General features: G+C 39.2%; 1 protein-coding gene across 1 annotated transcript; it reads right to left on the reverse strand.

Annotated features, from left to right (window-relative positions):
* Positions 1-3,264: 3,264 nt before the first annotated feature.
* On the reverse strand, positions 3,265-4,227 carry LOC123776385 (olfactory receptor 2T29-like). Its single transcript, XM_045772318.2, has one exon. The coding sequence runs from the start codon at positions 4,225-4,227 to the stop codon at positions 3,265-3,267; it is 963 nt and encodes a 320-aa protein (XP_045628274.1).
* Positions 4,228-24,844: the final 20,617 nt, after the last annotated feature.

Below are 24,844 nucleotides of genomic sequence, written 5' to 3' on the forward strand. Positions count from 1 at the left end.
CAGGAATCCATCAAAATCCTAGAGGAGAACATAGGTACTAACGTCTTTGACATTGGACACAGCAACTTCTTTCAAGACATGTCTCTAAGGGCAAGGGAAACAAAAGCAGAAATGAACTTTTGGGACTTCATCAAGATAAAAAGCTTTTGCACAGCAAAGGAAACTGTAACAAAACTAACAGGCAACCCACAAAATGGGAGAAGATACTTGCAAATGACATTTTGGATAAAGGGCTGATATCCAAAATCTATAAAGAACTTCTCAAACTCAACACCCAAAAAACAAATAATCCAGTCAAGAAATGGGCAGAAGACATGAACAGACACTTCTCCAAAGAAGACATACAGATGGCTAACAGACACATGAGAAAATGTTCAACATCAGCAGCCATCAGGGAAATACAAATCAAAACTACAATGAGATACCACCTTACACCAGTTAGAATGGCAAAAAAATAACAAGGCAGGAAACATCAAGTGTTGGTGAGGTTGTGGAGAAAGGAACCCTCATACACTGTTGGTGGGAATGCAAGTTGTTACAGCCATTCTGGGAAACAGTATGGAGGTTCCTCAAGACATTGAAAATAGAGCTACACTATGACCCAGGAATTACACTAATAGGTATTTACCCCAAATACACAGATGTAATGAAAAGAAGGAGCACATGCACCCTAATGTTCATGGCAGCAATGGCCACAATAGCCAAACTGTGGAAGGAAACTAGATGACCTTCAACAGATGAATGGATAAAGAAGCAGTGGTACATATGTACGATGGAATATTACTCAGCCACCAGAAAGTATGAATACCTACAATTTACAAGGACATGGATGGAACTGGAGGGGATTATGTTAAGTGAAATAAGCCAAGCAGAGAAGGACAATTACCATATGGTCTCACTCATATGTGGAACATAAGGAAGGGCAGAGGACCACAGGGGAAGGAAGAGAAAACTGAATTGGAAGAAATCACAGAGGGAAAGAAACCATGAGATACTCTGGATTCCAGGAAACAAACTGAGGGTTGCAGAGGGGAGGGGATAGGAGATGGGGTTCCAGGTGATGGGTATTGAGGATGGCATGTGTTAGGATGCGCACTTGGTGTTATAGGCAACTAATGAATCATTGAATACTGCAACAAAAACCTATGATGTACTATATTTTGGCTAACTGAACATAATGAAAAATTAGAAAATATTAATAATAAAATAAAAAATAAAGCAAAAAAGATAATTCATTGTTTTAGAATATTAAAAGAAGTTGCTGGTTTAAGACACATTTAAATAAGTCATGTTTCATAGAAAGTTGCTCTACTTCGCATCATGTTTCTTTTCATTATATTTTGTTTTCCATTTCTAGGGTGTTACAAAAGGAAATATCAAATGTGTCTATGATATAGTCCAGAAAATGGATAGGTGATGTGTTATCATTCTCAATTCTTTTTGAAAGTCAAAGAATACATATATTTTATTCATTCAGTTTGAAGTAAAAATTTTGGAAATTGGTTTTCCAATTTGCAGTCCCAAACTGCAAGATCCTTATTTTGCAGTCATACAATAATTGAGTGTCTCTCAAAGCAAAATGGAATCTATACATTTGAAACAAGCTGATAATTCTCAATTTGCAGAATTTGGACACAACCAATTGAAAAATGCTTGACATACAACCACGTCTGGTGGTTTTATGGTCTACGTTCAACAGGATTACATTCACCCCAAATACCTTTCCTCTAAAGCCTCCCAATGTTAAAGCATGGTTCATTCCAGTTAGATTAACATTTTGTTCACCATCCTTACTTACCCGGACTTCTTGCCTTCAGGCTTGCGCTTTTCCAATTGGTGAGCACTGATTTAACATTTCCAAAATACAAGTCTGATCACTTCATTACTTTGTGTAAAACTCTGAGTTAAGGAAAGGTAAGAAATGAGTATCTAAACTAAAGATAAGAAGGAGATTCCATTGGAATATTTACCGCTCCCATTTGGTCAACCATCTCCTTTGCTCATTCTGTGCCTTTTATGAGACATCTTGTCCCTGAATAAATCCCTTCAACCCAGACCCCAGTTCTTGTCTGAGGATAACTTCTAATTGCCATTCAGAAATGAGCTCCAAGGTCTTCTCTCATTCCTCTTGGCTTGAATGAAGTTACATATCACAGTATAACTGATGTGTCCTTGTGATCTGTGCCCTTTCCAAATTAATATCAAAGCAAATCATATACTTTTTACCACATATTGAAATATACAACTACAACTACTAGATCAAATTTCTTAAAGATAGCATTCATATATTATTTATATTTTAATAACCCTTAGGTAATATCTTTATTATATCATAAAACTCTTATTGAATAAATGAAAGACTATTTGGTGCCCTATATATTTGTTTAATAAATTACATAGTTTAAAACTTAATTCAGGTGTCACTTCATGCAAAGAACCTTCCCTAAATCTTCATTCTACCTTGGGTTGCCATTTCCCCCATTGTCCCCTATGCAATTCTGAATCCTAAATTTACCACATGGTGGTGACTATTAACTTCCACTATATGTCTTTAGGAATGGATCATGTAGAACAAGATAGTTTCCAATAAATGTGAACCAATGATTAGATCACCTCAGTGATGAAAAGCCAAATTGAAATAAGTGTGTTTTCTAGGATATTATTTTATTTATATAGCCACCAAACAGATATATTTTTTTAAGTTGGGAGGATAAAGATGTTTTAACTCTATTTGGAATTAATTTCAGATTTGTATAAATGTAGTACAAATAAGAAGGTATAAAGAACACCCATATTCTTTGCCTACTGTTAACATTGTACCCGTTTGTTTCATTTCGCTGTCAATCTTTCTTTCTCTCTCAAATAGGTAATATTGTACCTATTTCCTTTATACTTCTGTCAATCCCTCTGTTTCTCTCTTTTTATCTATCTTATTAAAGACAATTTAATACTACCTCATAACATTTACTGCTCTATATTCTTATACTGTATTTTCTAAAAGTATAAATATTCTCCTACAGAATAAGTGTGTAATAATCAAAGTCAGTAAATGTAATGCCAGTACAATATGATAGTAAAATTCATCTTAAATGGACAAATAGTATGTAATCAAAGAATTTTGTAATATACAGAAGCAATTCCCAAAAGAGGTATGCAAATGATATGAGGCATTATGAGATAAATATCTAAGGAATAATATTGGCATAAAATTATGAAGTTATAATATTTGGAGAAAAATAACAAAAGCACTAATGTAAAATTTTCCTATTTTATAGTTTCTTGAAAAGCAGGTCCCATATTCAACACTTTCTTCAGAGCTCCCATGACATCCTTATTCCTGAGACTATAGATTAAAGGGTTCAACACAGGAGTGAGGATGGTATAAAAGACAGATACAACCATGTCCTTCTCAGGGGTGTGATAGGAGTTGGGGAGCATGTAGGTGTACATGGCAGCCCCATAGAAGAGGATGACCACAGTCATATGGGAAGAACAAGTGGCAAAGGCCTTCTTCCGGCCCTCTGCTGAGTTCATCCTGTGGATGGTAAGGAGGATGAAAAAATAGGAGCTTGAAATGACTGTCACAGGGATGAGGAGCATGAGGACACAACACAAGTACATGAGTGTCTCATAGAGTGAAGTGTCTGAACAGGAAAGCTTCATTACAGCAGGGACTTCACAGAAGAAATGATGGATCTCCCGGGATTTGCAGAAAGGGAACATCATAGTGATGGGTGTGAGCATGAATCCATCTACAGATCCCAGAAACCAGCATCCAGATGCGAGGAGAAGACATACTTTATGGCTCATGAGGACAGGGTAATGAAGAGGGTAACAGATAGCCACATAGCGGTCATAGGCCATGGCAGCTAGAAAGAAAAATTCTGAACCTGCTAGTGTTACATAGAGGAACATTTGTATTCCACACTCAGGGGCTGAGATCTTATTTATACCCATGACCTGGTCTATGACCATCTTGGGCACAGTGACAGAAATGTACATTACGTCCATAAGAGACAACTGGCTGATGAAAAAGTACATGGGGCTGTGGAGGTGGGCATCAAAATGTATCAGAAGAATCAGGACACCATTCCCAGTTAAAGCCATCAAGAAAATGACAAAAATGACCACACACAGGAGAGCTGGGTGATTTGATTGACTGAAGATTCCCACCAGAATGAAATCGGATTGTTCAGTGTAATTGGCAATCCAGTTCATGTTTTTCATAAGGTTTCACTTATACCACTGAGAAGACTTTTGGGATTAATGATTCAGACATGGGGTTCTTCCACCTGAAATAAATAAATAAATATTTACTGACAGTGTGTATGTGAGTATGTATTTGTTTATGCCAACCTCATTTTGTTAATCAGAGAAAGTTTCATGGTGTGTAGAAATAAGGATGATTAATTACTTAAAATTTAGAATTTAGTAGAAAATAAGGAATTAAGAACATGGGTAAAAATACTTGGCCATAGATGAGAGAAACCATATGATAATTGTCTTTCTCTGATTGACTTATTTCACTTAGCATTATCTCCTCCAGTGCTGTCCAAGTTGCGGCAAATGTTGAGAAATAGTTCTTTTTGATGGGCTGGTGATGGGTAGTAAGGAGGGCATGTATTGCATGGTGCACTGGGTGTCATAAGCAACTAATGAATCATCGAACTTTACATCAAAAACCAGGGATGTACTGTATGGTGACTAACAAAATATAATAAAAATATAATAATAATAAAAAAATACTTGGCAACTTATACTGAATTTGTTGCCATTCAAGTGATATGTTATCCTAATGATAGATATTGGCATCTATCAACACATATTGGGCATTTGCAGAGATGATAACTTAAACACAAAAAGTGAATTGTTGAAAGAAAATATAAATAAAACTCCATTTTTAGGAATTTTGTTATACAAATCTAATCTATCTCTCTGCTTTTAGAACACAAATGGAATCTTTCAAAATTCTAGAATGCATATTTTATGTAAGAGGGATTTAAAAAGTAACAAACACTCGTTGGGGAAAATCTATACCAAATTTTTAATCCCCCCTCTTCTCATAGAATAGCAGTACTCAGTGAGGCTATACTACGTGGAGTGAGCCATACATTCCTGGGAGCAGGTCAGGATCCTTAACACATGATTGACCCTTTAGAGACCTGAGTGGCATGGAGTAGAGATCTCAGAATCTCATCTAATCACAATTATAAATCTAGGTTTTCCTCTACCCACTATTCCATTGTCCACTCTACCTAAAAACATGATAAAATAATAATTTTTGACATCAGGTTTGGTTGGATTAAATAAGATAAAATAATGAAAATGGTTAGAACATTACCAGTTTTAGAAGAATAAGCACACATACTGTTAGTTTAAAGAGTTAATACCTCCAGTATTATATTTGCAGAATCTATGTAAAAAATGGCTGTTACTACTAGTGTCTTATTATATGAGATACCTCAGTTTCAGAATCAGTCCATACATTGAATCATTTGAATTTGGTAATTTCTATAGTTCCAAACACACACACACACACACACACACATAAAGTTAGTATATGTATATACTAATTTTACATGAATATATATAATTTAAATAAATATAAATGGATATATAAATAAAATATAAACATAAATATAAATATTTATTATTTTAACCCTGGTTCAGATCTCTGTTGGGAATTTTATCTTGCTTCTGTCTAGTACATACTTCTCCAAGTTGAAATTAATCTCTTAATAACTCTAAGTGTGAAGGAGAAACTTGGATTTATATGGTCACTGCTATTTAGCAGACAAAGCTTTAGCTATTTACCCAAATATCATCTGCTTTATGCACACAGTAATTAATATTTCATGGAAACTAATATGTGTAGAGAAAAACTGCATACCCCTGAGACATCACTGACTGAAACTCACTGTTGACTCCTCGATCTTGTTGCTGATAGCCTGAACCTCTTTTAGACTCTGAAGAAAAAGTGAAATTAAATTGGTTACACTTAAGGAGGTAACATTTGATTATTTGTTTTTTGGGTGTTGAGTTGAGAAGTTCTTTATAGATCTTGGATACCAGCCCTTTATCTGTAGTGTTATTTGCAAGAAACAACAAATGTTGAAGATGTGGAGAAAGAGGAAACCTCTTACACTGTTGGTGGGAATGCAAATTGGTACAGCCATTTTGGAAAACAGTGTGGAGCTTCCTCAAAAAGTTAAAAATAGAGCTACCCTATGATCCAGCAATTGTACTACTGGGTATTTACCCCAAAGATACAGATGTAGTGAAAAGAAGGACCATATGCACCCCAATGTTCATAGCAGCAATGTCCACAATACCCAAACTGTGGAAGGAGCTGAGATGCATTTCAACAGATGAATGGATAAAGAAGATGTGGTCCATATATACAATGGAATATTACTCAGCCATCAGAAGTGATGATTACCCAACATTTGCATCAACATGGATGGAACTGGAGGAGATTATGCTATGTGAAATAAGTCAAGCAGAGAAAGACAATTATCACATGGTTTCAGTCATTTGTGGAACATAAGGAATAGCAGGGAGGATATTAGGAGAAGAAAGGGAGAAATGAAGGGGGGAAAACAAGGGGAGATGAAACATGAGAGACTATTAATTCCAGGAAAGAACCTGAGGATTGTAGAGGGGAGGGGGTAGGGGGATGGGCTAGCCAGATGATGGGTATTAAGGAGGGCGCATATTGCATAGAGCGCTGGGTATTATACACAAACAATGAATCATGGAATACTACATCAAGAACTAATGATGTACTATAAGGTTACTAACATAACATAATAAAAAAAAGAAAAGGAGGTAACAGTTACTTACTCTGGGACAAATGTTATATAATATGATTTAAACTATAATTTAAAAATAGATACAAAATAAATATGAAAGATTGATAAATACAAAATATATCTGGCCATTATGAAAACAATTAATAATAGCTTCTTCCACATTTCCTCTTATGGAGATTAAATCTTTGTAACTTTTTAACGTTTCTGCTGTATTAAATGTTACATTTAAAGAGATCTTGCAAATATTAAGGAAATATTGGATCCTTTTTCTGGGAAAAGCTTACAAGTATTTATGATGTAAGGATATTTCAAGACGAATTTTCAAGTTTCAAACACATTTTATATTTTTGTGAAAATTCAAAAGCTAATTATGATATTTGACTTATTACAATCCCATGTTCTGGGGTGCTGAAACAGTAGACAATACCACAAATGATTCTGAAGCCTTAAAAAAAATCTAACAAGTCTAGAACACAATGCAAAAATTAATAATCTTTCTATTAAGTTTTACCCTGACTGGCAGATGAGAGCTCTATGTATCACTTAAAAGCAGTCCCATGAAGTGCAAAAAACCACCCACTGACCTAGTCTATATTTGTGATCAGAGTGAAGCAAGGATCAGCACAGTGACTAAGATATTGAGGACTTTGAAGCTATTTGCTGAGTGGATGGAGGGAGATGAGGGTGCTTGGGGATGCTGGGCAAATCGCTGATGCATTCTGATAAATAGGGATGACTGTGATAAAGCCACACTGAACAGCACGATTAAGACACCTGGCAGATAAGGGGATGCTGTCAGTACCATACAGGGCAACTAGTCTCCATATTTATGCTTACCTTTCTTTATCCAAGTGCTTGAGATTAATGTAAACAGGTTTGTGCATCATTGATAGTGATGGCAGAATAATATTGAATATGTATTTGAAGCATCAAAGCAAATACTTAATGCTGTACCACACTGTACCACATTTAATCTTCTCCAAGAGTATATGATGTACTTATTTTCTCCTTTTTTGGATCAAACAAATTCAAGTTCTTGTGGTAAGTGCCTAATATAACAAACTAATTTAAGAGAGAACTCTACCTCAGCAGGAGTGGGACCAACATTCTCTAACTCTGCCTTATATTGGTTGGGGACATAGTCCTCTCTCCACAGTTTACAATTTGGATTTCAGGTCACACACTGTAAATTTGAACAAGGAAACATAAGTATCATTAAGACATTTATTTCAGTGTTTTAACTACCCAAAGTAATCCCCCCCAAGTTAAATATAGTCACTCTTCCTTTGCAAAATCTCAGCCTCACAAATACAAATACATTATCCAATGATATAGAAATGCATTATTTTATTCCATCAGTATTTGGAAATTGACAATCCATTTCTAAGTGTGTAAGAGTAAATAAGCATTATATAAAGACTTTCAAAGGGAACAGTGCATTTCCTTTTTCAGTAAAAATAGGTGACAGGCAAAATAATTGCAGAAATAATGTCAAGAACTAATAGCATGGTCAGAAGCAGAACAAGTCAAGAACAATTATTACCTTTTTGTTCCCCCAATTTTATCTACTTGTCTGGTTGAATCTACCGCCAGATGATACTGCAAGATTCATCTAGATGGACAAATAAAGTGTGGTCATGTAAAGTTTATATAAGAGAAGCAGAAAAATGGCATCATTCCTGGTTTTAATATGCCTCTTAAAAGAGAGGATAAGGTGTGCCTGTTGATAAATCCCCTTGAGAGTTTAAGAAGCATAGAGTTGAAACAGCTAAAAAAGCTAATCAATACTTTAGTTGCACTATTCTGATTTTCTCCTCATGCCTTTTAAATAATCTCTGTTATTCTTAAATGTAACGTGCATCAAAAACTTTTTAAAGATTTTATCCATTTATTTGAGAGAGAGAGAAAGAGAGAGAGCACAGAGGGAGAGGGAGAGGAAGAAACAGACTCCCCACTGAGCAGAGAGCTTGATGTGGGGTTCGATCAGGACCCTAAGACCATGACCTGAGCTGAAGACAGACACCTAAGCAACTGAGCCACGCAGGTGCCCCAATATGCATCAAAATATTAATCAACATTTAAAATAATTTCAAATCTCACTGTTGTTAATTATTTTCTCTGAAATACATTAATTTTGTAGCCTCTTTGTTTTACAAAATGTATTTTTATATGTGATATATATATGCATGAATATATATGAGATATATAGTATTTTATGTATGTGATATATATGTGTGTATATATGAGATATATATATATATACACATACATATATGAAATATTTTTTTAATCTTTTCATCTCTCACAGATATAGAATCTGACTCTGTGAGATCAATTACTGTGGTGGAGATGAAAATTGAGGTTTCTTTCCTTCACATCTTTTTCTCCATCAAGCTTCCTGATTTTATCGACTATACTTTTTTCCCTCATTAACTTACAACTTATGATACTTCAATGTACATTTAATTTCTCCATTTTCTATTTTTATGTTGATATAATATATATATATATCATAAAATATATAATCTCAACCATTTTTAAGCATACAGTTTGATGTCATTGAAGTGCATTCATTTTGTTGGGCAACCATCAACACTATCTCCAGAACTTTTTTGACTCATAAATTTTCAATTCAATACCCATTAAAAAATGACTCCTCATTCCTCCTTTCCCCCATCCCCTGACAAACATTATACCTTATATCTTTATTATTTTGAATACTCTAATCACATCGCATAGGTGAAATCATACAGGGTTTGTATTTTTGTGACTGGTTCATTTTACTTAGCGTTGTGTTGTCAAAGTTCCTCCACACTTCAGCATATTACAGAAATTCCTTCGTTTTAAGATAAATATTCCATTATATATATGCACAACATTTTATTTATGCATTTATCTATCAATAGGCACTTGTATCCATGTTTTAGGTATTATATATAATGCTGCTATAAATATGTGTGTAAATATCTCTTCAAGACCCTGCTTTCAATATTTTATGGCTCTTAGCTAGAATTGGAATGTAATATCATACTGTAATTCCATGTTTAATTTAGGCGAAACCCCTATATTCTGTTCTGCAACAGCTGTGCCATTTTGCTTTTCTAATGGGTTTGGGGTTATGTCTAATTTAACTTAATCTAGTGATGTTGAGCACCTTTCAATATGCTCTTTCCATTTGCATATCTTTGGAGAAATATCCATGCAGGTCTTTGCCTATTTTTAAAAATCCTGTTATTGAGATGACTGGGTAGGTCAGCCAGTTAAGTGTCTGCCTGTGGGTCAAGTCATGATCCCAGGGTCCTGGGAGCAAGCATGCTTCTCTCTCTCCTCCCTGCTTGTACTCTCTCTCTCATTATCTCTGTCACTATCCCAATCACTCTCTCTCAAATAAATAAATATTTACAAAAAATTTTTTTGTTTTTGTGTTCTGGTACTTTAGCAGTTCACTGTAAAATCTGGATATTAACCTGTTATCAAGTATGTGACATGAGACTATTTTATCCAATTCTATGGATTGTTATTTATTATTTTGGTATTCACTATCAATGAACATGTTTTTGGGGGGAACAACAGATTTATCTATCTATCTATCATCTATCTATCTATCATCTATCTATCTATCTATCTATCTATCTATCTATCTATCATCTTTTATTTATTTTATAATTTTTATTTTGTTATATTAGTCACCATACAGTACATCCCCAGTTTTTGATGCAATGCTCCATGATCCATTAATTGTGTATAACACCCAGTGCACCATGCAATATGTGCCCTCCCTTAATACCCATCACTGGCCTATCCCAATCCCACACCCCCCCTCCCCTCTGAAGCCCTCAGTTTGTTTCCCAGAGCCCACAGTCTCTCAAGGTTCATTTCCCCTTCAGTTTACTCCCCCTTCATTCTTCCCTTCTTTTTCCTACCAATCTTCATGCTATTACTTATGTTCCATAAATGAGTGAAACCATATGATAATTGTCTTTCTCTGCTTGATTTATTTCACTTACCATAATCTACTCCAGTCCCATCCATGTTGCTGCAAATGTTGTGTAATTGATCTTTCTGATGGCTGAGTAATATTTCATTGTACATGCGGACCACATCTTCTTAATCCAGTCATCTCTTGAAGGGCATCTCAGCTCCTTCCACGATTTAGCTATTTTGGACAAGGCTGCTATGAACACTGGGGTGCATATGGCCCTTCTCTTCACTACATCTGTATCTTTGGGATAAATACTCAGTAGTGCAATTGCTGGATCATAGGGTAGCTCAATTTTTAACTTTTTAAGTGACCTCCACACTGTTTTCCAAAGTGGCTGTACCAACTTGATTCCCAACAACAGTGTAAGTGGGATCCCCCTTCTCCACATCCTCTCCAACATTTGTTGTTTCCTGCCTTGTCAATTTTTGCCATTCTAACTGGGGTAAGCTGGTATCTCAGTGTAGTTTTGATGTGAATTTCCCTGATGGCTAATGATGTTGAACATTTTTTCATGTGTCTGTTAGCCATTTGTATGTCTTCATTGAAAAAGTGTCTGTTCATATTGTCTTCCCATTTTTTGATTTGATGATTTATTTCACGTTTATTGAGTTTGAGAAGTTCTTTGTAGATCTTGGATACCAGTCTTTTATCTGTAGTGTCATTTGCAAATATCTTCTCCTACTCCAGGGGCAGCCTCTTAGTTTTTTTGACTGTTTCCTTGGCTGTGCAGAAGCTTCTTATCTTGATGAAGTCCCACAAGTGCATTTTTGCTTTTGTTTCTCTTGCCTTTGGAGATGTGTCGTGAAAAAAAGTTGCTGTGGCCGATGTCAAAAAGGTTGCAGCCTATGTTCTCCTCTAGTAATTTGATGGATTCCTGTCTCATATCTAGGTCTTTCATCCATTGGGAGTTTATCTTTGTGTATGGTGTGAGAGAGTGGTCAAGTTTCATTCTTTTGCATGTAACTGTCCAATTTTCCCAGCACCATTTATTGAAGAGACTGTCTTTTTTCCACTGGATGTTTTTTTTTCTGCTTTGTCAAATATTAGTTGCCCAAAGAGCCGAGGGTCCGTTTCTGGGTTCTCTATTCTGTTCCATTGGTCTATGTGCCTGTTTTTGTGCCAGTACCATGCTGTCTTGGTGATCACAGCTTTGTAGTATAGCTTGAAATCCGGCAACGTGATGTCCCCAGCTTTGTTTTTCCTTTTCAACAATTCCTTGGTGATTCAGGGCCTTTTCAGGTTCCACACAAATTTAAGGGCTGTTTGTTGCAGTTCTTTGAAAAATGTCATTGGTATTTTGATCGGGTTGCCATTGAAAGTGTAGATTGCTCTGGGTAACATAGACAGTTTAACTATTTTTATTCTTCCAGTCCATGAGCATAGAATATTTTTCCATCTTTTTGTGTCTTCTTCAATGTCTTTCAAGAGTCATTTGTAGTATCTAGTTTATAGATCCTTTACGTCTCTGGTTAAGTTAATTCCCAGGTAACATATGATTTTTGGTGCTATTGTAAATGGAGTGGATTCCCTCATTTCTCTTTCTTCAGTCTCATTGTTCGTGTATAGTAATGCAAGTGATTTCTGAGCATTGATTTTGTATCCTGCCACATGAGTGAATTGTTCTATAACTTTTAGTAGTTTGGGGGTGGAGTCTTTTGGTTTTTCCATATAGAGTATCATATCATCTGCGAAGAGAGACAGTTTGATCTCTTCTTTGCCAATTTGGATACCTTGTATCCCTTTTTGTTGTCTGACTGCTGTTGAAGGACTTTTCATACTATGTTGAATAATAATGGCAAGAGTGGACATCCCTGTCGTGTTCCTGATCTTAGAGGGAAAGGCTTTCAGCTTTTCCCAATTGAGAATGATATTCACGGTAGGCTTTTCATAGATGATTTTTATTAAATGAGGAATGCACCCTCTATCCCCACACTCTGAAGGGTTTTAATCAGGAAAGGATGCTGTATTTTGTCAAATGCATTTTCTGCATCTATTGAGAGGATCATATGATAATTGACAAGATCTTTTCTTGTTGATATGATCTATCACACTGATCAATTTGCAAATGTTGAACCACACTTGTATCCCAGGGATGAATCCCACTTGGTCTTGATAGGTAATCTTTTTAATGTACTGTTGGATCCTATTAGCTAGGATCTTGTTGAGAATTTTGGTGTCCATATTCATCAGGGATATTGGTCTGTAATTCTCCTTTTGTGTGGGGTCTTTGCCTGGTTTGAGGATGGAGGAAATACTGGCCTCATAGAATGAGTTTGGTAATTTTCTATCTGTTTCTATTTGTTGAAACAGCTTCAGGAGAATCGGTATTATTTCTTCTTTGAATGTTTTGTAGAATTCCCCGGGGAATCTGTCAGGCGCCGGACTCCTGTTTTTCCAAAGGTTTTTGATCACTGCTTCAATCTCTTCACAATTAATTGGTCTGTTTAAAAAATCAATTTCTTTCTGTTTCAGTCTTGGTAGTTTATAGGTTTCCAGGAAGGCATTCATTTCTTCCAGGTTGTTTAATTTATTGGCATAAAGCTGTTGAAAAAAGTGTCTAATGATCCTTCCTATTTCATTGGCGTTCGTTGTGCCCTCTCCCTTTTCATTCATTATTTTATTAATTTGGGTCCTTTCTGTATTCTTTTAGATAAGTCTTGCCAGTGCCTTATCTATTTTATTTATTCTTTCAAAGAACCAGCTTCTAGTTCTCTTGATCTGCTCTACTTTGCTCCTGGTTTCTAATTCATTGATCTCTGTTCTAATCTTGATCAACTGCTTTCTCGTGCATGGCTTAGGCCTGTTCTTCTGTTCTTGTTCCAGCTTCTTGAGGTGAGAATATAAAAACTGCATTTTAGATTGAGGCTTGGATGACTATGTATTTTCCCCTTAGGACTGCTTTTGCAGTATCCCATAAGTTTTGGATCATGTGTTTTCATTCTAATTAATCTCCATAAATTGTTTAAATTGATTTTTGATTTCCTGGTTTATCCAATCATTCTTGAGCAGGATGGTTTTTAGTTTCCAAGTGTTTGAGTTTCTTCCAAATTTTTCCTTGTGACTGAGTTCCAATTTCAAAACATTGTGGTCTGAGAATATGCATGGAATAATTTCAGTCTTTTGGTATTGATTGAGATCTGTTTTGTGACCCAGCGTATGATCTATTCTGGAGAGCGTTCCATGTGCATTTGAAAAAAATGAGTATTCTGTTGTTCTGGAGTGTAGTGTTCTATATATATATATATATATATATATATATATATATATATATATATATATATATATATATATATATATGAGGTCCATCTGGTCTAGTATGGCATTCAAAGCTCTGCTTTCTTTGCTGATTTTCTGCTTAGGTCATCTGTCTATTGCTGCTAGTGGCATTTTGAGGTCCCCTACTATTAACATATTTTTATCTTTTTATCTATATGTCTCTTTATTCTGGTTAATAGTTGGCTTGTGTGTCTTGCTGCTCCCATGTTGGGGGCATAGATATTTATAATTGTCATATCCACTTGTTGGATATATCCTTTAGGAATAATATAGTGTCCTTCTGTATCCCTAACTACAGTCTTTAGTTTAAAATCCAATCTGTCTAATATGAGAATTGCTACCCAAGCTTTCTTTTGAGGTCCATTGGCATGAAAAATGGTATTCCATCCCTTCACTTACAGTCTGGATGTATCTTTAGGTTCAAAATGAGTCTCTTATAGACAGCAAATGGATGGGTCATGCCTTTTTATCCAATCTGCAACCCTGTGGCATTATGGGAATATTTAGACCATTCACATTGAGAGTGATTATTGAGAGATATGATTTTAATGATGTCATGTTGCCTGTAAAGTCTTTGTTTCTATAGATTGTAGCTTTCTCTTCTGTATCGCTCTTGGGGCCTTTTTAGTTTTATAGAACCCCCTTAATATCTCTTGTAGGGCTGGTTTCGTGGTTACAAAATTGGTCAGTGTTTCCATACATTTCTAAACATTTTTAACTTCAAGAAAACAGGTATTGGTTGAAAGTTACATTATACACAGACTTGATGTCAAAATTAAGTATATGGCACTATCTTGATGTGTGTATACTTATATCTGAGAACTATTCTTTATTCATGAAACACGATAATAGGTTGAAGATGGTTTCTATACATTGTTCTTTCTTTGAGTTTAGTGTATGGCACTTTCTTTGTGCTTCCACACGTATATTTCTAAATGTTTTTATCTTCATGAAACAAGATGTTAGCTGAAAGATGTATCCTACACTGACTTGTTTCTCAGAGTTAAGTATATGGAACTACACTTGTTTCCACACATATGTTTGGAAACAGTTCTATCTTCATGGAATAAGATTTTAGTTGAAATTTTAATCCACTCAGACTTGTTTCTCAGAGTTAAGTATATGGCCCCTTCCTTAACTTTCCACACTTACATTCAAAATCACTTCTATCTTCATGATACATGATTTTAGTTGAAAGTTTTTATACAGTATTATTTCTTATAGTTAAGTATTGTCAATTTCCTTATGCTTTCACATATACATTTAAAATGTTTCTATCTTTGTGAATCAAGATTTTAGTTGAAGGTTTCATTCTACACAGATGTGTTTCTCAGCGTTAGGTATATGGCACTTACCTTATGCATTCACACAAACTTTGGAATATGCTCCTTTTCTTGAAAGAAGATATTAGGTGAAAGAAGTTTCTATACAGTGTTTTTCCTTAGAGTCAAGTGTATGACATTCCTTATATTTCCACACAAATATTTGAAATTGCTTCCATCATCATGAAACGAGATATTATTTGAAAGTTGCATTCTACAAAATCGTGTATCTCAGAGTTAAATATATGACACTTTCATTATGTTTCCACACATACGTTTGAAAACACTTCTATATTAATGAAACAAAATGTTTGTTAAATGTTGCATTCTACACAGACTTTTCTCTGAGTTTAGTATATGGCACTTTTCTTATGCTTTCACACATAATTTAGAAAATGTTATTGTAATGAATGTAGATGTTATTTGAAAGGAAGCTTCTATACAGTGTTCTTTCTTTTTTTAATAATATTTTTTATTATATTATGTTAGTCACCATACAGTACATCCCTAGTTTTTTATGTAAAGTGCCCTGATTCATTACTTGCATATAACACCCAGTGCACCATGCAATACATGCCCTTCTTAATACCCAACACTGGCCTATCCCATTCCCCCACCCCCTCCCCTCTGAAGCCCTCAGTTTGTTTCCCAGAGTCCACAGTCTCTCATGGTTCATTCTCCCTTCTGTTTACCCCCCTTCCTTCTTCTGTTTCTTCTCCTACTGATATTCCTACTTCTTATTTTCCATAAAAGAGCGAAACCATATGATAATTGTCTTTCTCTGCTTGACTTATTTCACTTATCATTACCTCCTCCAGTCCTGTCCATGTTGCAGCAAATGTTGAGAAATCATTCTTTTTGATGGTTGAGTAATATTCCATTATATATATGGACCACATCTTCTTAATCCAGTCATCTGTTGAAGAGCATCTTGGCTCCTTCCACAATTTAGCTATTGTGGACAATGCTGCTATGAACATTGGGGTGCATATGGCCCTTCTCTTCACTATGTCTGTATCTTTGGGGTAAATACCCAGTATTGCAATTGCTGGATCATAGGGTAGCTCAATTTTTAACTTTTAAAGGGACCTTCACACTGTTTTCCAAAGTGGCTGTACCAACTTGCATTCCCACCAACAGTGTAAGAAGGATCCCCTTTCTCCACATCCTCTCCAACATTTGTTGTTTCCTGCCTTGTCAATTTTTGCCACTCTGACTGGTGTAAGGTGGTATCTCAGTGTTGTTTCGATTTGAATTTCCCTGATGGCTAATGATGTTGAACATTTTTTCATGTGTCTGTTAGCCATTTCTATGTCTTCATTGGAAGCGTGTCTGTTCATATCTTCTGCCCATTTTTTGATTTGATTATTTGATTCTTGTGTATTGAGTTTGAGAAGTTCTTTGTAGATCTTGTATACAGTGTTCTTTCTTAAGGTTAAGTATGTGGCACTTTCCTTATACTTCCACAAGTACATTTGGGAATGCTTGTCTTCATGAAACAAGGTATTAGTTGAATGTTCCATTCTATACAGACTTCTTTCTCACAGTTAAGTATATGGCACTTTCCTTATGCTCCATCCATACATTTCAAATGGGTTCTCTCTTTATGAAAGAAGTTAGTTCAAAGTTGTTTTCTATACAGACTTGTTTCTCAGGCACATTCTATATGTTTAAAAAATGCTTTTAAAAATGCTTCTATCTTCATGAAAGAAGGTAATTGACAGAATGTGGAAGTACATTATTTATGTTTTCACTCATACACTAGAAAACACTTCTATCCGCACAGCTTAGAGTCTACTCCTCCTTCTCCCTCTGTGCCCTCTCCTCCCCATTTTGTGCTCTCTCGTTCAGTCTCTCAATTAAATGGATATATATTTTTTTAATTCTTCTATCTTCTTGAAAGATGTTAGTTGAAAGATGGTTTCTCCATACTTCTTTCTTAGAGGTAAATATAGAGCACTTTCATTATACCTCCACAGATACATTGGACAATGCTTTGTCTCCATGTAATTATATGTTGGTTGAACATCCCTGGAGATTTTAGGCACATATCCAAAGGCCTACCTAGTGGATATCTGCCCTGGGGGCTGAGTTGAGGGTTTTTGTTAGGGTGCTGCTCAGGGGTAATTTTCAGTTTCAAGGACTAGGCACATGGTGGGTCTGAAGGTCATGCTTTCATTAGAATCACCTTCTCCACTTGCATTTAGAAGGTTATTCCTGGCTTTGTTTTCTTCCGTATTCTTGGCTGATTTGTCTTGCACCAGTCTGGTGTTGCAAATCCCGTCCATCCTCAGACATAGCATTCAGGCACAGGAAGGGCCAGAGCTGAGCCCAGGGTTGAGGTGACAATCTGGGAGATGGTAGGCTTATCCAATGGCAGTGCAGAGTCCTGCCTGAGGGCTGAGTTGAGGACTAGCATTAAGTAGAGGCTATGGCTTCCTTTTTGTCCAGTAACTACACAGCAGTTGTATGTGCCTCAGTTTCCTTCTTTGTTTCTACCTGAATAGTCTGGCACAAGAGGTGTCCCAAATCCATTGTGTCCTCAGATATAGGTTTCAGGCAGGGTCAGGGCCACAGCCAGGGTTAGGGTTAGGGTTATGGTTATGGCCCTGGAGTTGGGAAGGGCCTTTATGATGGAACTGCACAGTCGTACCCTGAGGGGTGAGTTGAGGTCTAGCCTTAGGATGAGGCTCTGCCTTCAGATTTGGCCTCAGAGGGATGCACAAAATGTTGCTGAAGTTTAGGTTTTTCATTAGAAACGTGCTCTCCAGCAACATCTTTGTGTTTCAAGAGTCAACAATTCCCTCTGTGTTTGTGCCTGATTAGTATGGCATGGCCAGGTGACCCAAATCCATTGTGTCCTCAGACATATGATTGGGGCCCACTCAGGACCACAGCCAGGAATAAGGTTAATTACACACTGGCATATGATAAGGACCAAATAGACGGGAATGCAGGAGTCTTGCCCAGAGGGCTGAATTGAGGACAGGGTTAGGGTGAAGTTCAGGGTTAAGAAATGTTTTCAGGGGGGCGCCTGGGTAGCACAGTCGTTAAGCGTCTGCCTTCGGCTCAGGGCGTGATCCTGGCGTTGCGGGATCGAGTCCCACATCGGGCTCCTCGGCTAGGAGCCTGCTTCTTCCTCTCCCTCTCCCCTGCTGTGTTCCCTCTCTCACTGGCTGTCTCTCTGTCACATAAATAAATAAAATCTTTAAAAAAAATGTTTCCAGGGAGTACAACCATTGAGGATATGATGGTCAGGTTTTCACTAATATCATTCCCTGCACCTCAACCCCAGTGGTTGCATGTTACAGGATTTCTTTCTGTATTCTGCCTGATTGTTTTTCATCGGCCAGGTCTCCCAAATCCTTTGGGCACTCAGAATTACAGTTCGGGACTGGTCAGGACCATAGGCAGGCTAAGGTTAAGGTTTTGGGTTGGGAGGTGGTAGGGGTCAATTTGATGGAGTGTTAAGACATACCCTGAGGTCTGATTTGAAGGCTAGCATTAGGGTGACATGCTGGCTTCTACTTTGGCTTCAAGGGGATGCTCACTGCACTGCTGAAGTTTCTGATTTTTAGGAGAATCATGCTCCATGCCAACATTGTGGGGGTGCAAGTGACAGGGTTTAATTATCTGTTCCTTCTTGATTAATCTGGCACTGGCCAGGTGTCCCCAATCCATTGCACCCTTGCACATATGGTTTGGGCTCATTCAGGACCAAAGCCAGGTCTAGGGTTAGGGTTAAATGTTGGGAGATCATAGGGGCCCATTTGATGGCAATGCAGAGTCCTTCCCTGAGGGCTCAGTTGAGGGTGAGGGCTAGGGTGAAGTTAGGGTTAGGATACATTGTTGCTGGGTATTAGATTTTTCAGTAGACCCATGCTCTTCAGCAAATTCCCAGGGGAGCAAGTGGCAGTGTTTCCTTCCCTATTCCTTCCTGCTTAATCTGGCATGGGCTAAGTATTCTACTTTCTACATTCTACATTCTACTTTCAGACATATGGTTGAGGCCCATTAAGGACAACAGCCAAGTCTAGGGTTAGGGTTACAGCCCAGGGCATGACAGGGGCCGATTGGATGGCAATGCATTGTTCTGCCTTGAGGGCTGAGATGGGGAAAGGCTTAGGTTGAAGTTCAGAGTGAGGATTTGGTTTCAGGGACTAGGTCCTTTGTGGGGTTGATGGTCAGGTTTTTGCTAAACTCACACTCTCCAAGCCCACCCCAGTTGTTGCATGTTGCACATATTTCTCCAGTCTTCTTGGCTGATTCCTCCTGCACCAAACTGGAGTCCCAAATCTCATCTTTCCTCAGAATTAGCATTTGGGCCCAGGGAGAGCCAGAGCCAACCCTAAGGTTATGATAAGAATCTGGGAGATGGTAGGTACCTATCCAATGGCAGGGTGCAGACCTGCCCTGAAGGGTAAGTTGAAGGCTAGGATTAAGGTGAGGCTCCAGCTTCCTGTTTGGCCTCAAGGGGATGCTCATAGTGTTGCTGAAGTTTGGGGTTTTTGGTAGGCATATGCACTCCAGCAACATCCTCAGGGTTGCAATTGGCACCGTTTTCTTCTGTGTTCCTGCCTGATTAATCTCACATTGGCCAGGTCTCCCAAATTCTTTGTGCTCTGGGAATTAGGGTTTGCGCCTGATCAGGGCCACAGCCAGGCTATGGTTAGGGTTATACTCCAGGAGACGGTAGAGGCTAATTTGATGGTAGTGTGGAGACCAGCCTTGAGTGTTCCCTTGAGTGCAAACAAAAGGGTGAGACTCTGGCTTCCAGTTTGGCCTCAGCGGATGTTCATAATGTTACTGAGTTTTGGGTTTTTCTGTAGAGCCATGGGGTCCTACAGAATCCCGGAGATTGCAAGTGGCACACCTTCCTTCTATGTTCTGTCTTGATTACACTGGCATCGGCCAGGTCTGCAAAATCTTTTGCGCACTCAGAACTAGGGTTTGGGCCTGGTCAGGGCCACAGCCAGGCTAGGGTTAGGGTTATCGTACGGGAGATGGTAGGGGCCAGTATGATGGCAGTGTGAAGAACTGCCTTGAGGGTTGAGTTGATGGCTAGCATTAAGGTGAGTCCATGGCTCCTATTTAGTCTCAGGGGGATGCTCACAGTGTTACTGAATTTTAGATTTTTTGGTAGAATCATCATCTCCCACAGTGTCCCTAGGATTATAAGTGGCAATGTTTCCTTCTGTGTTCCACCCTGAGTGATATGACATCAGCCAGATGGCCTCAAACCATTGTACCCTCATACACGGTTGGCCCCATTCAGGATCAAAGCAGAGCTAGGGTTATGGTTCCATCCTGGGACATGATAGCAGCCAACTTGATGGCAATGCAGAGTCCTGCCTTCAGTGGTGAGTTGCAAATATTATTAGGGTCAGGCTCTAGCTTCAGGTTTCTCCTCAGGGGACATGCTCATAATGTTGCTGGGTTTTAGATTTTTCACTAGAATCCTGCTCTCCAGCAACATCCTGGGGGATGTAAGCAGATCAGATGCCTTCTGTGATTGTGCCTGAGTAGTCTGGCATTGGCAACGTGACCCAAATCCATTGTGTCCACAGACAAAATTTTTGGGTCTAGTCAGGGCCACAGGCAGGACTAGAATTTGGGTTACACTCTGGAAGTTGGGAGGGGGAAATCTGATGACACTGCAAGGTCCTGAAGTGAGGGCTGTGTTAAGGGTGATGGTTAGGGTTTGGTTTCAGAGACTAGGCCCAATGTGGGGCTCAGGATCAGATATCATTGGAATCATGCTCTCCAACTATACCCTGGTGATTGTGCGTTGCACAAATTCCCTCTATATTCCTGGCTGATTTTGCCTGCACCAAACTGGTGTCCCAAATCCCATCTTTCCTCAGACTTAGGATTTGCTATCAGATAGGGCCAGAGTCAAACCTAGTGTTAGGGGGAGAATCCAGAAGATAGTAGGCAAATATCTGATGACAGGGTGGAGATCTGCCCTGACCTGAGTTGAGGGCTAGGTTTGGGGTGCAGCTCCAGCTACTGTTTTGGCCTGGGAGAGATGATAATCATGTGCTTGAATTAAAGGGCTTCGGTAGAATTATGTTATCCCACAAAGTCCCTGGGGGTACCAAATGACACATTTTCCCTCTGGGTTCCTGCCAGAGGAGTCTGGCATTGACCAAATTTCCAAAATCACTTGCATGTTCAGAACTAGGGCTCATGCATCATAAGGGCATATCCATGCTAGGGTTAGGGTTTTGTCTGGGAGGGGTCAATTTGATGGCAGGGCAGAGAGCTGCCCTGAGGGCTGAGCTGAGGGTTAGCACTATGGTGGAGCTCTGGCTTCTGGTTTCACACCAGGGGAATGCTCTATTGTTGATAAGGTTTTATTTCTTCCCAAAAATCATGCTCTCCAGCAACCTAGGGGGTTGCCAATGGCATGGTTTCCCTCTGTGTTCCTGCCTAAAGAGTCTGGCAATTCCCAGGTCTCCCAAATCTGTTGTGCACTCAGAATGCAGCCTGGGTCCTAGTCAGGGCCACAGCCAGGGCTTGGGTTAGGGTTACAGTCCGGGGGAATGTAGGGGTCAATTGGATGGCCATGCAGTGTTCTACCCTGAGGGCTGAGTTGAGGGTGAGTGTTAGGGTGAAATTCAGGGCTAGGTTTGGTGTCAGGGTCTAGGCACATTGTGGGGCTGAGGTCAGGTTTTCTCTAGTATCATGCTCTGCAACACCACCCCGTTTTTTCCACGTATTTGTTCTCTGTTCTTGGCAGATTCATCATTCTCCCGTCTTATGTCCCTTATCCCAGTAGTCATGAGGCTTAGCATTTAAGCCTAGGTAGAGCCAGAGCCATGCCTAGGGTTAGGGTAGATGGTAGCCACCAATCTGATGTTATGGTGGAGACCAGCTCTGAGACCTGAGCTGAGGGGTAGCATTTGGATGGGTCTCTGACTTCCAGTGTGGGGTCTGTGGGATGCTCCTACTGTTGCTGAGGTTTCACTGTTTGACAAATCATGCTTTACAGCAACATCCAGCAGTTCCAAGTGGCACAGTTTCCTTCTGTGTTCCTGCCTGATTCCTCTGGCATTGGGCAGGTCTCCAAACTCCTTTTTGCACTCATAAGTAGTTTTTGGGCCTGGCCAGTGCCACATGCAGGCTAGGGATAGTGTTATTTTCCTGGTGTCATTAGGGGCACACTATGTCGAGGCCAAGATCTGGTGTGACGGCTGAATTGAGGGCTAGCATTAGGGTGATCATCTGATTTCTGGTTTCACCTCATGGGGTGCTCATGTTGTTGTTTATTTTAAGATTTTGGGTAGATTTTTGCAACCTCCTAGTTGTTCTAAATCATGCTTTCCCTCTTTCTTCCTGTCTGATTAGTCTGGCATTGATCAGGTCTCCAAAATCATTTGTGTATTTAGAAGTAGACTTTGGGCATCATTGGGGCCCTATCTGGCTAGGGTTATGTTTTTGGACCAGGTGATGGTAGGTGTCACTTTGATTTTATCAGGGAGGGCTGAGCTGAGAGTTGAAGGCTAGCATTAGGCTGGGGCTCAAGCTTCCAGTTTGGCCTCTGGGCAATTCTTACAGTGTTGGTGAGATTTTGTTTGTTGGCTAGAATCATGCTCTCCAGCAACTTCTGGGGTCTTCAAGTAACACGGTTTCCTTCTGTGTTCCTGCCTGAATATTCTAGCATAGCTAGGTCTCCCCAATCCATTGTGCACTCAGACCAAGGGTTGGGTCATAGTGAGGGCCACAATTAGATCTTCAGTTAGAATTAGTGTCAGGGAAAATGTCTGGGCCAACTTGATGGTAGTGAGGAATCCTGAGGGATGACTCGAGGATGAGCATTCGGGTGGGGCTTCATCTTCTGGTTTGGCTTCAGGAGGATGTTCTTTGTGTTGTTGAGATTTCTGGTTTTGGGTAGAATCAGGCTCCCCAGCAACATCCGGGTTGAAAGTGGCATGGTTTCATTCTCGGTTATGGTTTAGGGGATGATAAGGTCTGGTTTGATGGCAGTGCAGAGATCTGAATGAGAGCCAAGTTGGGCTAGCATTAAGTTGGGGTTCCAACTTCAGGCAAGGTCTCTGGGGTATGCTCATGGTTTTGTTGAATTTAAGGATTTTTGATAGAATCATAATCCCCCACAACATCCCAAGGCTTACAAGTGGCTCAGTGTGGGCTCCATGGGATGCTTATAATGTTGATGAGGTTCAGTTTTTAGCTAGAATAATGCTCTCCAGCTACTTCTACTGGGTTGCAAGTGGCTCAGTTTCCTTTTGTGTTCCTGTGTCATTAGTATGGCATTGGCCAGTTCTATAAACTTTGTGCACTCAGTATTAGGGGTCAGGGCACATCCAGGCTAGGGTTAGGGTTATGGTCTTAGAGATGGTAGGGGGACTATGATGGCAGTGTGGAGACCTGCCCTGATGGCAGAGTTGAGGGTTAGCATTAGTGCGAGTCTCAGACTTCCTGTTTGGCCTCAGGGGAATGCTCATTGTGGTGTTGAGTTTAAGGTTTTTTTTCGGTGCAATCATGCTCCCCTGAAATATCACGGAGTTACAAATGGCATATTTTCCCTTTGGGTTCCTGCCTGATTAGTCTGGCATTGCCCAGGTCTCCAAAATCATTTGTGCATTCAGAACTAGTGTGGGCATTGTCAGGGTCCCATCCATGCTAAGTTTAGGATTTCAGTCCAGGAGATTGTAGCTGTCAGTTTGATGGCAGTGCAGAGACCTGACCTGAAAGCAAGGATGAGGGCTAGCCATAGGGTGAGGTTCTGGCTTCCATTTGGCCTCAGGCAATGCTTCGAATGTTGCCAAAGTTTAGATTTTTCACTTGAATCATGTTCTCTAGCAACATGTTGGGGGTTGCAAGTGGCTGGGTTTCCTTTTCTGTTGCTGCCTGATTGGTCTGGCATCTTCCAGTTGTTGCAAATCCATTGTGCCCTCAAACCTATGTTTTAGGCTCAGTCAGTTCCACAGCCAGTGTAGGGTTAGATTTATGGCCCAGGACACTCTAGCGGTCAATTTGATGGTGGTGTGAAGACCTGCCATGAGTGCTGAGTTGAGGTGGATCATTCGGATGAAGTCCAGGGTTAGGGTTGGGTTTCAGGGACTCAGCACAATTTGGGGCTGAGGGTCAGGTTTTCCTTAGAATCATGCTCTCCAACTCCACCCCAGTGATTGCATATGGTGCAGCTTCCTTCTGTATTATTGACTTTTTTTTCCTCAGCCAGTCTTTGGTCCCAAATATGTCTTTCCTCAGACTTAGTATTTGGGCCCATGTAAGGCCATAGGCACGCCTAGGGTTATGGTGAGAATCTGGGAAGATGGTAGACACCTATCCAATGGCAGTGTGGAGACCTGCCCTGCTTGAGGGATAGCATTATGGTAAGGCTTTAGCTCCCATTTTGGCCTCAGGGGATGCTTATAGTGTTGCTGAGTTTTAGGTCTTTTGGTAGAATTTTGCTCTCTCACAAC

Source organism: Ursus americanus, chromosome 5 (genome assembly GCF_024610735.1).
Source record: "Ursus americanus isolate L20-20 chromosome 5, mUrsAme1.1.p, whole genome shotgun sequence".
Lineage (NCBI taxonomy): Eukaryota > Metazoa > Chordata > Mammalia > Carnivora > Ursidae > Ursus > Ursus americanus.

What these genes read in the sequence shown, in the direction of transcription:
- LOC123776385 (XM_045772318.2), bottom strand. Translation starts at nt 4,227, where the DNA reads ATGAAAAACATGAACTGGATTGCCAATTACACTGAACAATCCGATTTC.